Consider the following 14,003-nt stretch of genomic DNA (forward strand, 5'->3'; position numbering starts at 1 on the left):
CGCGCCTCTTCCTCGAGGACAGGCGCGAGTTGCGCATGCTCGGTGCTAGGGGGCGACCCGCCCGCGACGCCCGCCGGAAGCGTTCTGTCCCAGGCGGCGTATCCTTCCTGTGTGAGGCTGGCTCAGGGTACCTGCTGCCGCTGTTTCTGCACGCGGGTGAGTAGCTGGTTCCCGCGGGGCCTCGTGGGCCGGGCGCGGGATCCCACTGAGCTCCTGTAGGGCCGGGCTCGGAACTGGGAAGCCGAGCAGAAAAGGTCACCTCCCCTCCTCCCATGCCCTACTTCAGTCCCGCCCCCCCAGCGTCCCCCGGGCCTTGGTATCTCGCAGATTAACCTCCAAGGGCGTCACGGGCCTCGCTTGGCTCCCGGCCAGGCCTAGGCCCTTAGATCTCTGTTAGCGCTGTCCCCAAGAGTTCGGCCGTTTCCTACAGGGAATCCCTGCGGCAGTCGGGTCACTGCTTGGGCTTCGGGTGGTCCCAGACGATCTCAGAACCGGGATCCTAGGCAAAGGCAACCGGAATGAACCGGGTCTGATTGTCGCACAGGCACTGCTACCACCTAGTGCAAAAGCGGAGGTGGTTCTTCAGGCCTGCACACACTTTCCCAGAGGATGGTGATGTTAATTATAACCTGTCCTTTCTGTGAAGGTTGGCAGTCTTTCACTTTCATAGGCTGTGTTCATAGGACCTTGATGTCTGCGAAACTGGGACTTTGGGGTTGAGAAAAACTTTGTAAAAGCACTGCAGTCTATCCGCAGAGAAATAGTATAGTGTGAACACTATGCTCTCCGTCCTTAACCTGTCAGTAAATTGCTCTTTGACGAGGTAGTACGGTTTCAAAGTTGTCTAGTCTGGAATGGAGAACGCTTTAAAATGAAACTGTCTGGCATCTTATAACAAATACCTTACAAAGTAACTCTGAATTACAGTTTTGCGATACTTCTTAGCTGTATACAACACCATCTATGCTTATGTACCTAAATGTATTCATTTTGTTGATCCTAATGTTTCTACAAGATTGAAATACATTCCCTACTGTTGTAGGCACATGCAGCTTTTATTGTATTTTGTGCTGTAATGATACTGTTGCTGTAACGGCCTTACATTGCAGCTATATCAATGTCATATGAATGATAGATGAGTGTACAATAAAGTATATACAGTTACAACCTACAAGTAGAAGTTTCAGTTTCATTTCAGAATTTTGAGGTCATTTTAAAAGAAAGACTACTATTTTAGAAGTGGCCATAGGTCTAGAGTATTGTATTACTGTTAATAGTTTAAGCATAGGAAAATATATAGTCAGCAGAGGTTTTGTGTCTTGATGTTTTTTATAGGATTAAAATTATTGTCTTGACTGGGATGTACTGATAACAACCCTAGTTGTTCATGTAGTTCAGTGAACATCCAATAGGTGGCAGTTTTATCACTATTAAACTTTAAATAAATGAAAATGTTTTATTAGAATATCTCTAGTTTTCACAGATTGTTAAGTTAATAAACCCTTATTTTGCCTACTGGTTTATTTTTATCAATGAATAATACACCCACATAATACCACACATTCCAACAGCATTTTGAAATTTACTCCTGGAATAAAAGCTAGAGAAGTCAATTTTTCACATCGTATAAGAAGTGGGATATTAACCCATTTTTAGGAATCCATGCTGATGGAAGAAAGAACACCTTTATTTTTTTTTTGTATGAGAAGAGATTTTAATTCAGTGGCTTCTTCTCCCTACCTCCATTTTTAAAAATATAATTAATAACTGGACTGTGCATTCCTTGAGTAAATTAATTGTATCTTAGCCATTATTGTATACCCAATATATAGTTAGCATTATATATACATGTTTAATAGGTGCTTTATTGTGTGAATTAAATCACTTAATGTTCCTAGGCCAGAGTTTTTTCACCCTAATGAAGGCTTTCAATCATTTAGTGAAGTTTAAATAATGTGCTGTTGTGTAGTGAATGGCTTCTAGTAATGGAGAAGTAAAGTCAATGGAACCCTTGACTTTTTTTGAAAATTGTTCAAAAATCTGGCAGAAATTCTGTTGGAATGATTGGGAGGGTTTTTCTGCAGTGGCAATTTATCTGTTGACCAAATAATTGATTGAATAGCTTCTCTTTTGTATGACAATTATAAAAAACGGGTAAGATATAAATCCTGTTTATAAGGATTTAAACTCTAGTTTAGTAGAATAGATATCACATAAGTTCAATAATAGGGCCAAATGAATAATAACAGAGGATTAATGTGACCTGAAAGCCTTCATGGAGCCTATGAAGTTTTTTAAGTATGGATAGAATTTGACTAAACCTAGATGAATGAGGAGAAATGACCCATCCAGGGTGCCAGGCAAATATGCTGGAGGGAAAATACACGTGACATTTTTAGATCTTAGTGATTCCAGCTATTGAAAGTTCCTACTGAGAAGTGGTGACAAGTAAAATGCTTAGAAGTTACTCTTTGGTGCTATATTAGGATAGTCTTGAATAGTTGGGAATCCTGTAAATAAAGGGAAAGATCTAGGGTCTTTTTATTAGGGAGGAGTATATACTCTTGAACAGATGGGAGGCATCTAAGAGGAATTTAAATGTATTGGAGCTCTTCCAAAGGAAGGGAAGTACAGAGGATCTTTGAGTAGTAGCAATGAGAAGAGAAACAATTTCAGAGCTGGAACAACCATAGATCTGTGCAGTACCTAATTTTTACCTTTTGCTGAGCCATCTGTATAAATTTTGATTTATTCTTTTTCACATGAGTGCACAATATATATTGTCTCTCTTTTTTTTTTTTATGTCACATAGTCCTCAGCACAGTCCTGTGCTATGAGAGTATAAAGCATTATTAAAACTGAGATCCTATCTCCCAAAAAGTGACAGTCACTTTATCCCAGCAAGCTTATTCATCTGGATAGTCATTGCCTTTGACAAGGGTGTGCATGCCTTCTGTAAGCCTGGCTGTGATTGATGTAGCTGCTCAGGAATATAGCTAAAAGTAGGCACATTGCCTCCTTTTCCCTCTCCGTCTTGGGTGCATGCTGCATTCTTGTGAGTGTTCAGAAACTTTTCAAGATTCTGTTGCTTCAGATTTAGCTGGGTTGTGGAAATAATAGTATGGCTCAAAATTTTTAATGTCACTTACTAAGAAAACGGCATGTTTGAATTTAAGCAGGCCTTGAAAACCTTTAAAAGTAAGTAAGGAAAAAGTGACTCAGTTCACAATTTAAATTTCACTCAAAATTTACCTGGTTTACACTACACTTAATAGAAGAAATTCTTATCGTTGTATTAGTAAAGTATTTCATTGTTGGGCTGCCTTTCTTCAGTTGGATTAATGATATAGTGATTTTTCTAGACTCTGAAATAGTTATTTTAAAGCTGTTTCAAGGGTTAAATACCTTATGCTGTTGCAACCCTTGCACCTTGCTGCTTTTCCAGCATCTCACCTGGGTGGCATGGGGCAGCCTTTTGCTCTCAGAAACTGCAGCACCTCCTGGATCCTTCCTCAGCTTCTCCTGTGCCAGATATGGGGTTAGCTTCGGAGTTAGTAAATTTTGGACCACCTATTCTGTAAATAAAGTTTTATCATAACAACCAAAAAAGTAAATACCTTAAAATGTTTATTGTACTTTTCAAATAGAATTATCTCAACTTAAATTATATGAGCTTTTTAAAAAGTTCATTAAAACTTCTAATAAGTAAGCCTGTTTCTAATCCGTTCCTTAGTTTCCAAGGGGAGCTTAAAATGTGTTTACTTAACATTTAAGAACCCATTTCTCCTTAACGCTTTCTTAAGGTAATAATGTCAAATTTGAATAGAAGCTAGTTTTTGTTGCTTAATTTAAGGTATTTATCAGTCTCCCAACTTTAATGAATCTAGTTATTACCTAGTGACGTTTCTGTTTGTTTTTTAAGGTTAACAATCAAGATGGTACATGCTGAAGCCTTTTCTCGTCCCTTGAGTCGGAATGAGGTTGTTGGTTTGATTTTCCGTTTGACAATATTTGGTGCAGTAACATACTTTACAATCAAATGGATGGTAGATGCAATTGATCCAACCAGAAAGCAAAAAGTAGAAGCTCAGAAACAGGTATGATTAAAATGTTTAAGGATCATTTTTCTTATAGTTAGCAAATATTTTCCCATAAAACTAAGGACATAATCGAATTATAAGATAATGAGGCGTTCTGTGCACATGAAAATGTTTTTCCGTCATGTTTAATTTCATTATTCCTAAAAGTATTTGTTTCTCAAATCCATTTGACTATGTAAGCAACTTAGAAGAAAAATAGTGAAGAATAAAAATATTATAGTATTTTGTTGTGAACACCCTCATTAGACTATTTTTGTCAGCTTATAAATGAAGGAATCTAGGTAAAATTTTTCAATAGATTAAACAAAATTTATCTTCAGTAATGATACACATTTTCCTTTGTATGACATTTGAAATGTGGATAATACTGACAAGCTGTCAGTCTTAGACTTAAAAACTACACTAATTTCTAATTAAGGAATTGTTAAAAATGTTATTGTTAATATAATTTGTAGTTTTATTTTTTTAACTACTGTCTGTTGCAGTCATTTCCTTATTAGGATGATATATTGGTTTTGGTTTCTATTCTTCAAAAAACAAGCTTTCAAGGAATGGACTAGTGATACATGCAACATGGATGACAATACCATGTTTCCCCAAAAATAAGACCTAGCCGGACAATCAGCTCTAATGCGTCTTTTGAGCAAAAATTAATGAAAGACCCGGTTTTATATTACATTATCTTAGATAAGACCCGGTCTTATAGTAACATAAGACCGGGTCTTATATTAATTTTTGCTCCGAAAGACGCATTAGAGCTGATTGTCTGGCTAAGTCTTCGGGGAAACATGGTAGTAGAAGTTGGAGGGAGAGGTAAGGGACTAAATGATAAAAGAGCCTGAATATAAAGTCAAGGAACAGAGCTCTACTTTTTCCTTACTCAGTCGTTTTATAAATGTTTTGGTGGGTGGACAGAGGCTGGTAAGTGCTACAGCATTTGAGAAGTTTGTCATCAACTAAGGAGGGATGCTTTTTGCTTGGCCTGAGCCTATAGCTTCTCTGTTACCCTTCCTGTTTTCCTGTCTTACCTCCCTGGCCAACTGTTGGAATATACTGTTGGACCAGTTGAAATCTTCTGTATAGGCAGTGGTAAACCACTGAAGATTTTTGAGTAGGTGGATGATATGCAAAGCAATGTTTTAAGGATAATTCACCTTACAATAGTATATAGCAGGAATTAGAGTCAGGGAGACTAGAAGCAAGATCTTTTTTTTGTAGACTGCCCCAGTCCTGGCAGAGACCTAGACAGAGTAAGGGGGTGATAAAAGGAATGGAATAGGTGAAGTAGAATAATAATAATGAAAGGACATCTTACAAATGAATCCAGGATATATCTGGAGTCCTCAAAAGACTCATAGTATCTTCCTGGAGGTTTAGAAACTGGTACGTAGGGCAGGTGTATGGGAAGATGACATTTGATTGGGGCATCTTACCCAATAACTTTCAGAACATAATGGTAGATCGGAAGAAAGAGATGTAGTAAGTGCACTAACCCTAAAAGAGAAGATAACCGTCTCTACATGTCTAGAAAACAGTACTTTCTAGAATTTTAATATATATTTGTGATAAGGTCTTATACTTAATATACAAAGATGATACTTAAATTGTTTGCTATTTTCTATTTAAATGCATTTTTAAATGCTTTCCATAAATGGTTTTTCTCTACTTACACTTAAATTGGAGAACGTTAGCTGTGACCTCAGTAAAAGATTTTTAACCTATGTTTAAATAGGTCATCTCTGTTGTTTTCCTCTTGACTTGTTAATGTCATCTCCAACTTTCTAAAATTATTCTTCCAAAAGAACAATCAGTTACAACTTTTAGAACCTGAATAACATGAGTCTTTTCTCCTGCCTCTTTTTCTCCATTGCCTCCTTACTCAGTCTGCAAAAATATTAGTTTACTATTTCCTACTTCACTTCTTAATTTTTTAAATTATATTTCACATGGAGAAAAAATGAGATAGCATGAAAGGATAAAAAATACTACGGAACAGTTAAAAAGATAGGTATACAGTAAAATGTAAGTTTCCCTCCTACTTCTGACTCTCCTCACGCCTCAGACCACCATTTTTCCCTCCATAGAGACAGCAGCCACTTGAAGAGACCCACTTTAAATACCAAGCAAATGTTAGTGACTAGAAAATGTAATTGTCATTAAGCTCTAAACCATAAACTAATACATGAATATAAGCCATCTTTAAAGCAGTCCAATCAAAATTTTGTTTTTCTAGTTAAAACATTATAGAAATCGGGGCTCAGTTAAAGGTGTCCAAGCTAGACAGATGGATAACTTATATTACTAGAACACTGTTTAGTAGTAGTATAGTGTTTTGAGGTGCTTTCTTTTCAATTTGTTTGTTAATCATGATCTGCTCTCCCAAATGAGGAGTAGTTGTGTTTCAGCAGAACATGAGCTTTGAAATCAGACAGATCAGGGTTTGAGCTCTGGTAGTGCCAATTCCTAGCTGTGTAATCTTGGCAGTTCTCATTTCTTTGACCTCTGAGTTCCTCATTTGAGAAATGAGAATAATAATAGCTACTTCTCAGGATAGTTTAAAGGGTTGATTGGGAAGTACCCAGCATAGTACCAGGCATGTGGTAGATACTCAATAAATGTTCATATCTTTTCAATGTTATTAGTACAACCTGGAGACATTGTTAAATGGGGCTGCGGTTGTGGGGAAAAGATTCTAGGTAAACGTGATTATAACATTTTCTATATGAAAGAAATAACAGTTGATTTTTTTTTTTTTTCCAGAAACCCCACATATATAGGTTGTTATTATTTAAAGCAAGAGGCAATTTTAGCCTACAGTAAAATATTAAGGGCAATTAGCTAATGAGGAAAAAGGTAGGGTTTCACAACTTGGCACTAATGACTCTGGGGCCAGGTAATTTGAAGGGGGGAAGGCGACAGGCTGTCCTGTACCTTCTAGAATGTTTAGCAGCATCCCTGTCTCTGCTAACTAGATACCAGTAGCACCTTTCCAAACTCATCCAAATTGTGACAACCAAAAGTATTTCTAGACTTTGCCAAATGTTCCCTGTGGGTCCAAATCACCCCATTGAGAATCGCTGTATTAGAGCATAACCTATAAAGAACACAGGTGGGATGGCTTCACATTTATAAAAGCCTTAGTGAAAAAGAAGAATTAAATTAATGTGATTACAGATACTAAAATAGGATACCTTTCATAGCTGGCACATAAAAGATTTAAAGATAGGTAGTGACAGAGAAGATATTTGCAAGAAAGAGATAAAAGGAACTGGGACAGGCAACTTTATCCATTGATTCAGTAATTTTACAGGGGGATGACTAAATAGGAAAAATGTTGTGGTTCATAACACTTTTTAAAAAATGCTGTATTACTAGGATATGATCAACACACATTATCCTAATCCTTTAGCCAGTCTATAACTATAATGATGAGTGATGTGAATTTTCTTTTAGATCATCAATACCCTTAACAAACAGCAAGATCTTACATAATCAAAAGTATTTTAAGAAAATATAACAATAAAAATTTAGGTATTTTTGAGCAGGGGTGATACATAATAAAACAAATTTAGGTAAATATGATTTACCAGAGCATCTTCATTTCTAAAAATGTTCATATAACTGAAATTTGAGTATGTTATCTATAGATTTTTAGACTCTTTAGTGGTCACAAGCTCCTATCTTATGGTTGGAGAAACCAAGGTAATGTATCTGGTGGTTAGAGTATGGGCTGCAGAGTTGGACTGCCAGGATTCGTATATTGCCTCTTCCATTTGCTATCTTTTAACCTAAGGCAAATTACTTAATCTGAGCTAAGCTTTGGTTTCTTTTTCCACGATGAGGAAAAACTGTACCTATTTCATAGGATCACTCTGAGGATTCAATGAGTTAATCCATTTACAGTATTTTGGCATAATATTTGGCACACTCAGTAAATATTTATCATTTTTATTTTAATTGATAGCTTTGTTGTATTGTTAAGAGCTCATAGGTTTAAGGCTAGTTTTGACCAGCTCTAAGAAATATATGCAAGTAGACTTCTAACTCAGAATTATTTTTATTATATCTGGTTGCCTAGTCCCAGGAATTGACTTTAAGTAAAAGGGACAGCCTCAGAACAATTTGAAATGAGATAGATATGAGCACCTGTTGTGGATACCTGGGTAATTTGAAGAAAGTTAGGCACCTGTTTTCAGATACTCTGTGAATTTAAGGAAGGAAATTCCAGTTGTCCATTTCTTGATATTCTTAATTCCTCAGTCTTTCATCTTGAGGTTTCACCTGCATCTGTCATGAGCATCCTACTAGGAAACTCACGTTGGACGCTAGAATCTCCCTGGAACAATGTGAGACCCTAGATCTTCAATCATGTAGCCTATTTTCTCATTTCCTCTCATTTCCCGGGAGCTGGTTTAAATTGCCCTGGTTTCTGTGGAGTAGATCCTCAGATTTTTCTTTACCGAAGGGCTTAGAATGGGGAAGGATGACATCAAGGTCCTAGAATATCCCTGGAAAATTATTGTATGTGTGTTCATTGCTTTTTAGACTTCGCAGACACATGTTTTGAAGTGCCATTATCTAAATATCAAGCTAAATGAGGTTGCTTGTTTTTTCTTTCTAGGCAGAAAAATTAATGAAGCAAATTGGTGTGAAAAATGTGAAACTTTCAGAATATGAAATGAGTATTGCTGCTCATCTCGTAGACCCTCTTAACATGCATGTATGTATCGTTAATCTTATTGAAGATTTTTTTTTCTCCTGCATTTTGTGTCAAGGGTCCCGAAGGTTTGATGATTCTAGAAGGAATCACAGGATTCAGCATAGTGATGCTCACAGATATGATTTATTACAAGAGGATACAAGGCAAAATTGTAAGGAAAGAGGGTCAGGGGATGAAGTCTGGAGGAAATCAGGCACGAGCTTTCAAGAGTCTTCTCCCAGTGAAGTCACACAGGATGCACTTGATTCCTCCAGCAACACGTTATGAGCAACATGTAAAATGCTGTCCACCAGGGAAGCTCATTAGAGACTTCATGCCCAGGTTTTACTTGGTACAGGTCACGTAGACTTTGTCTTCCTAACATCTACCAAAATTCTAGACTCCCAGAAGGAACACAGGTCGCCACCATAAACCGTATTGTTTGCACCAACAGTTAAGCACAGTGAGCTGTTCTTATCAGGGAATGGTGGGAACTCTCCTGAACTTGAAATTCCCATATTCCGCCCAAGGGCCAGCCTTGCAAGCAGCCTTTCTAAGGATAACAGTCTCAGGCCTGCTACGTTAATTTATTTTTGTGTTCATTTATTTGGTTAAACTTGTATTTTTTTATAGTCACCTTTTCCATATAAAATGTACTGCTTTAAGTCATGTGGATATTTGATTTGGAGTTTAAATCTAGATTTTCATAGGATGGTTTTGTAGACAGTGTAAGATTCTAAATCCCAGTTTTTCCATTGATGAGCTTGGCAGATTATTTCCTCTTTGAGTCTCAGTTCCCTGATGTATAATCCAGGGACAATGTAATACCTACTCTACCTATTTAAAAAGGATTATTTTGAGGATCAGATTAAATTTAGAAACTCTAAAATCCTATGTGAATATTTTGTAACAACAGGTATAAATAAATTAATAGAATGAAATGTGTTACCCCTACCCCCAAATCTAGAAAGTAAAAATCTACAATGTCTTTTAATATCTTTGTTCACAGAGACACACATATAACCCCCAAAATTAATCTGCTATTTGAATTTGATTAATAAATTAACAGTGGTTCTTTCTTGAGACCTTACCTGTATTTGCTTCTGAGTAAAGTTGTATTAACAGACTCAGTTTTTTGTTATAGCAACAGTGAAAGTAGGTGATGATTTTTTTTTTTAGATTTGGCTGTGGTATTTGGTTTTTCACTTTTTTTTTTAAGTTGTTAAGAAAGTGAATCTATTGTAAATATTGCTTCTGACTGACCTCACCTTCAGCCCCTTTACTCTGCAATATTACAGCTAGGTTGTTTGGGGTTTTTTAAAGTTTTTTTTCAGTTTATTTTATAAAAATTTTTTTTCAGGTTGAGTCAGAAGGCTTTAAAATACACAAGCGGTATCAATTTGGAAGTATTTACCCCCTCTTTACTACTATAGATAAAATTTTTGACTCAGTTTTACTTTTGATTAATACCATTCAGAAGTCAGTTTGGTGGGTGTAGAGCTTATTTCTAAAATTTATCCCTATTATGTTTGACAGCATCATATATGAATTAGGCAACTTCTGGTGAGCTAGCTCTTCCCAATGAGCCAGTGCTGAATTATCTGAGCTGGTTCTCAGTCTTCTTGGCAGAATATTTCCCTCCCCTAAATGAACTGAATTCAGCTCATTAGGTTGCTGCAGAGTTTTGAGTGCCAGACTATTGCTTTTTTCCTTTTAATACTAGATAGTTGACTATTAAATTTCTTTTTACAGTTTCATAGTAGTTTTTAATAATTTCATTTTTTTTCTGTGAAAAGTCTTTACTCACATTAATATGTAATTTTCATATTTTATTATCTATGTAATTATCAGATTAAGGTTTGCCATTTTGTGGGGATTTTTTTGTACTTCAGCAAGTATACATCAGTTGTAAAATTCATGTTGACGTTACCTTTTACCAGGTTACTTGGAGTGATATAGCAGGTTTAGATGATGTCATTACGGATCTGAAAGACACAGTCATCTTACCTATCAAAAAGAAGCATTTGTTTGAAAATTCCAGGCTTCTGCAGCCCCCAAAGGGTATGGTAAAAGTTTACATTTGCTACAGCATTAAAAATCTTGGAAACATGGAGACTTTCTGTCATTATTGAACAGGTGTTTTTGAAGTTGGAATTTCCAGTAAACTGTCTTGCAAATAATAGGTTGTCCTTTTGGCTAAAACTGAAGTCTCTGAGCAACAGCCAAACAGTGTTTTCTACCATCGGTTTTGAAGAAGTTGAGTTTCTCTGAGCTGCTGTCAGTGTGCAGTAAGTGCTCTGAACAGACTATGGCTCCTTCCTTTTCCGCTATTAAAAAAGATTAATAAAAACAAGCGAATATTGAGAGAAATTTTAGTATAGTTAAAATAAATATTATGTTGATTATCACATAAGCTAAATCAAGCATCTTGTTCTCTTAAAGGAATTAATAAAATAATATGCTAATTTCCAGGTGTTCTTCTCTATGGGCCTCCAGGCTGTGGTAAAACACTGATTGCGAAGGCTACAGCCAAAGAAGCAGGTTGTCGATTTATTAACCTTCAGCCTTCAACACTGACAGATAAGTGGTATGGAGAATCTCAGAAATTAGCTGCTGCTGTTTTTTCTCTTGCCATAAAGCTACAGCCTTCCATCATCTTTATAGATGAAATAGGTATGTTATGTTTTCTATGGGAGCATTTTTAAAATGCCATTTTTAAGGGTGGTACAAGTATTTAGATGACTGGATTGAGTTCTTAACATTTTTGAGGCTAAATTAATAAGACAAGAGAGAGAACTAAAATGCTATGTAAATTTGTGTTGCAGAATGAGTTGTTCATTAGCCTAGTTGACAGTTTTTTCTGTGTTTTCCCTCTTAAAACTGTATGCAATAGACATCCATGTCCATGTTTCCTTGCGCAGATACCAAAAGTTCAGCCATTAGGTCGTGTGCTGTTTCCAAGTTTAACCTCATGATAACCAGTTCTCCAAAGTGTTTATACTTGTTTTCACTCTCATTAGTGTGTAGTTTGTTTCCCTATATACTCCTTAAAGTTTGCCTTTTCAGACATTATTGTTAAGTTATACCCATTTAAAAAAACAATGATGAATTATCTCATCATTGTTTTAATTTGGGTTTCTCAGCTTACTAGTAAATTTCGGCATCTTTTAACATGTTGATTAGTCATTTGAGTCTCCTTGCTTGTAAATGGTCCATTTTTTCTTGCTGGGGGTTGGGGGGATTTCCACTTTTTTGCTAATTTTTTGTTGATGTTTATTATAAATGCAAATATTTTCTAGACTGGCTTATCTTTTCACGGTGAAAGTTTCTTTTCACAGATTTAAATTTAAATGCAGTTACATTTATCAGTCTTTTTCCTTAATGATTTATACTTTTGTGTCTGGTTTACAAACCCCTTCGCTACTCCCATAAATATTCTCTTTTTTTAATATGTAGTGTGAAGTAGGAATCTAATTTCATTCTTTTGCACATGGACAACCAACTTACAAAATAAATCATCCTTCTCTATATGTCATGACTTTTTTATTAGAGGACTTTTTCTATATTTTGTGGATCATCAATATTTTTCTGTTCCTCGTACAATAAGTTATATATATAATAAAGCTATAATAATTAAAAGTGTATCTTTGAATTAATTATACTGTTACAATTATATGTCATATGATAGGCTATATAGAAATATGGAGAAGCATCTAGATAATGTAGTACTTTGATTACTTGTTTGCCTTGGATATCTTTCTCATCAATTTACTCCCAACTGTTTTTGGGTTTTTGGTGTGCATTTTGCACAAAATAACGTATAGTTGGATTTTTAAAATTTTAATCTAAGACTCTTTCACCAGGAAATGTGGTAGTTGGTCTTCATTTTGATAGCTGATATATTTAGATTTATTTCTACCACATAACTGAGCTTTCTATTTACCAATCTAGTGAACTGTTTTGCTTTCTTTACTCCCTTTTCCCTGCTGCAGGTTTAGAAGTTGTATATTCTTTTTCTTTTAGTGAAATATTTAGCATACCTATTTTGTGTTAGTCTAAGCTAATCATTTCTGCCTTCCTACCAAATAACACAGGGACATGAGAACTCTTGAATACTAATCATTCCCCTCATCTTTTGCATGTTGTTAACCAACATTTTTCTTATATTATGCTCTCCATATTTGTTGTTATTTTTATACTGGCAATGCTTGGTTAGGCACACATCTTTGCCAGCTTTTTTGCTCATTGTTACTTCTTACACCTGCCTTTTCTGTGGATTTAATTTTCTTCTTACCCAAATCTGCTAAAGTTCTTTCGGCAAAGATAGTGAATTTCATCTTTCTGTAAAAATGTATTTCATTCTACCTGCACTCTTAAATTGTACAGAATTATTTTCCTTCAGCATTTTGAAGCTATAAGTACATTGTCTTCCCATCTTTCTTTTTGCTTTTTAGAATTCTGCTCACAACCTAATATTTCTTTGTAAGTAATATCTTCTCTCTCTTATTAGTAGTAGATTTTGATCTTCTGCTGTTTGGTTGTCGTTTTTCTAGGTCTATATTTAGTTTTTATTTATCCTCTTAAGACTGTGGTTTTTAATTTGAGGATTTGTTAGTTCTAGAAAATTTCTCACTATATATCTTTAAATGTTACAAAACTTTTGTTTTTATAAAAAAGCTACATTCAACTTTCTACTTAATTTTGAGTTCATAGTTTTATCTTCTGGTTCGCTACCATATTTCATCAGTTCTAAAGTTTTTGTTTTCTACATTTTAACATCCCTGAAATTGGGATAGCATGTTATAATTTAATTGGCAGAGATTTTCTTTTAGCATCATAATTTAATTGGCATCATTTTAAGTTTTTTTGTTGGCACATGAAATAATGGTGCAACTCAAAAATCAATCTTTGAGTGAGTTATAAAAAGCAATTTTTTGCTTGGCTGTGTTTAATCTCACAACCATTGGGTTTGTATTCTGTTGATTATATTTGAATTTTAGAAGTTGCATTTGGTTCTTTCTCAAATTTATCTTTTTTCACTATAGCTTGCTCTTTTGTTAGAATTACAGTCCCTTTTATGTCTTCAAAATTTTAAACATACTATTTTTATATAGTTGTTTTTAAATTGTTATGTTGTCAGAAATTTTAATTCTCCTTTATACTCAACTCTTTCATGGTAATTTACTTCCTTGTGTAACCTGTAA

At 35.3% G+C, this 14,003-nt stretch overlaps 1 protein-coding gene across 3 annotated transcripts in view; it reads left to right on the forward strand.

Annotated features, from left to right (window-relative positions):
• The first annotated feature begins 14 nt into the window (after nucleotides 1-14).
• Nucleotides 15-14,003, forward strand: part of ATAD1 (ATPase family AAA domain containing 1) — a 35,551-nt gene continuing 21,562 nt past the window's right edge. Inside the window, exons 1-5 of one of the 3 annotated variants that reach the window (XM_019738796.2) lie at nucleotides 15-156; nucleotides 3,923-4,097; nucleotides 8,722-8,820; nucleotides 10,740-10,860; nucleotides 11,272-11,472. In XM_019738796.2, coding sequence (XP_019594355.1) covers nucleotides 3,936-4,097; nucleotides 8,722-8,820; nucleotides 10,740-10,860; nucleotides 11,272-11,472 — 583 coding nt within the window. In that variant the 5' untranslated portion in view covers nucleotides 15-156; nucleotides 3,923-3,935. Of the gene's footprint in view, nucleotides 157-234; nucleotides 255-3,922; nucleotides 4,098-8,721; nucleotides 8,821-10,739; nucleotides 10,861-11,271; nucleotides 11,473-14,003 lie in introns of those variants that run through there. The other 2 variants (XM_074339418.1, XM_019738806.2) reach the window with 2 other exon arrangements.

The sequence above is a fragment of the Rhinolophus sinicus genome, linkage group LG07 (assembly GCF_036562045.2).
Source record: "Rhinolophus sinicus isolate RSC01 linkage group LG07, ASM3656204v1, whole genome shotgun sequence".
NCBI lineage: Eukaryota > Metazoa > Chordata > Mammalia > Chiroptera > Rhinolophidae > Rhinolophus > Rhinolophus sinicus.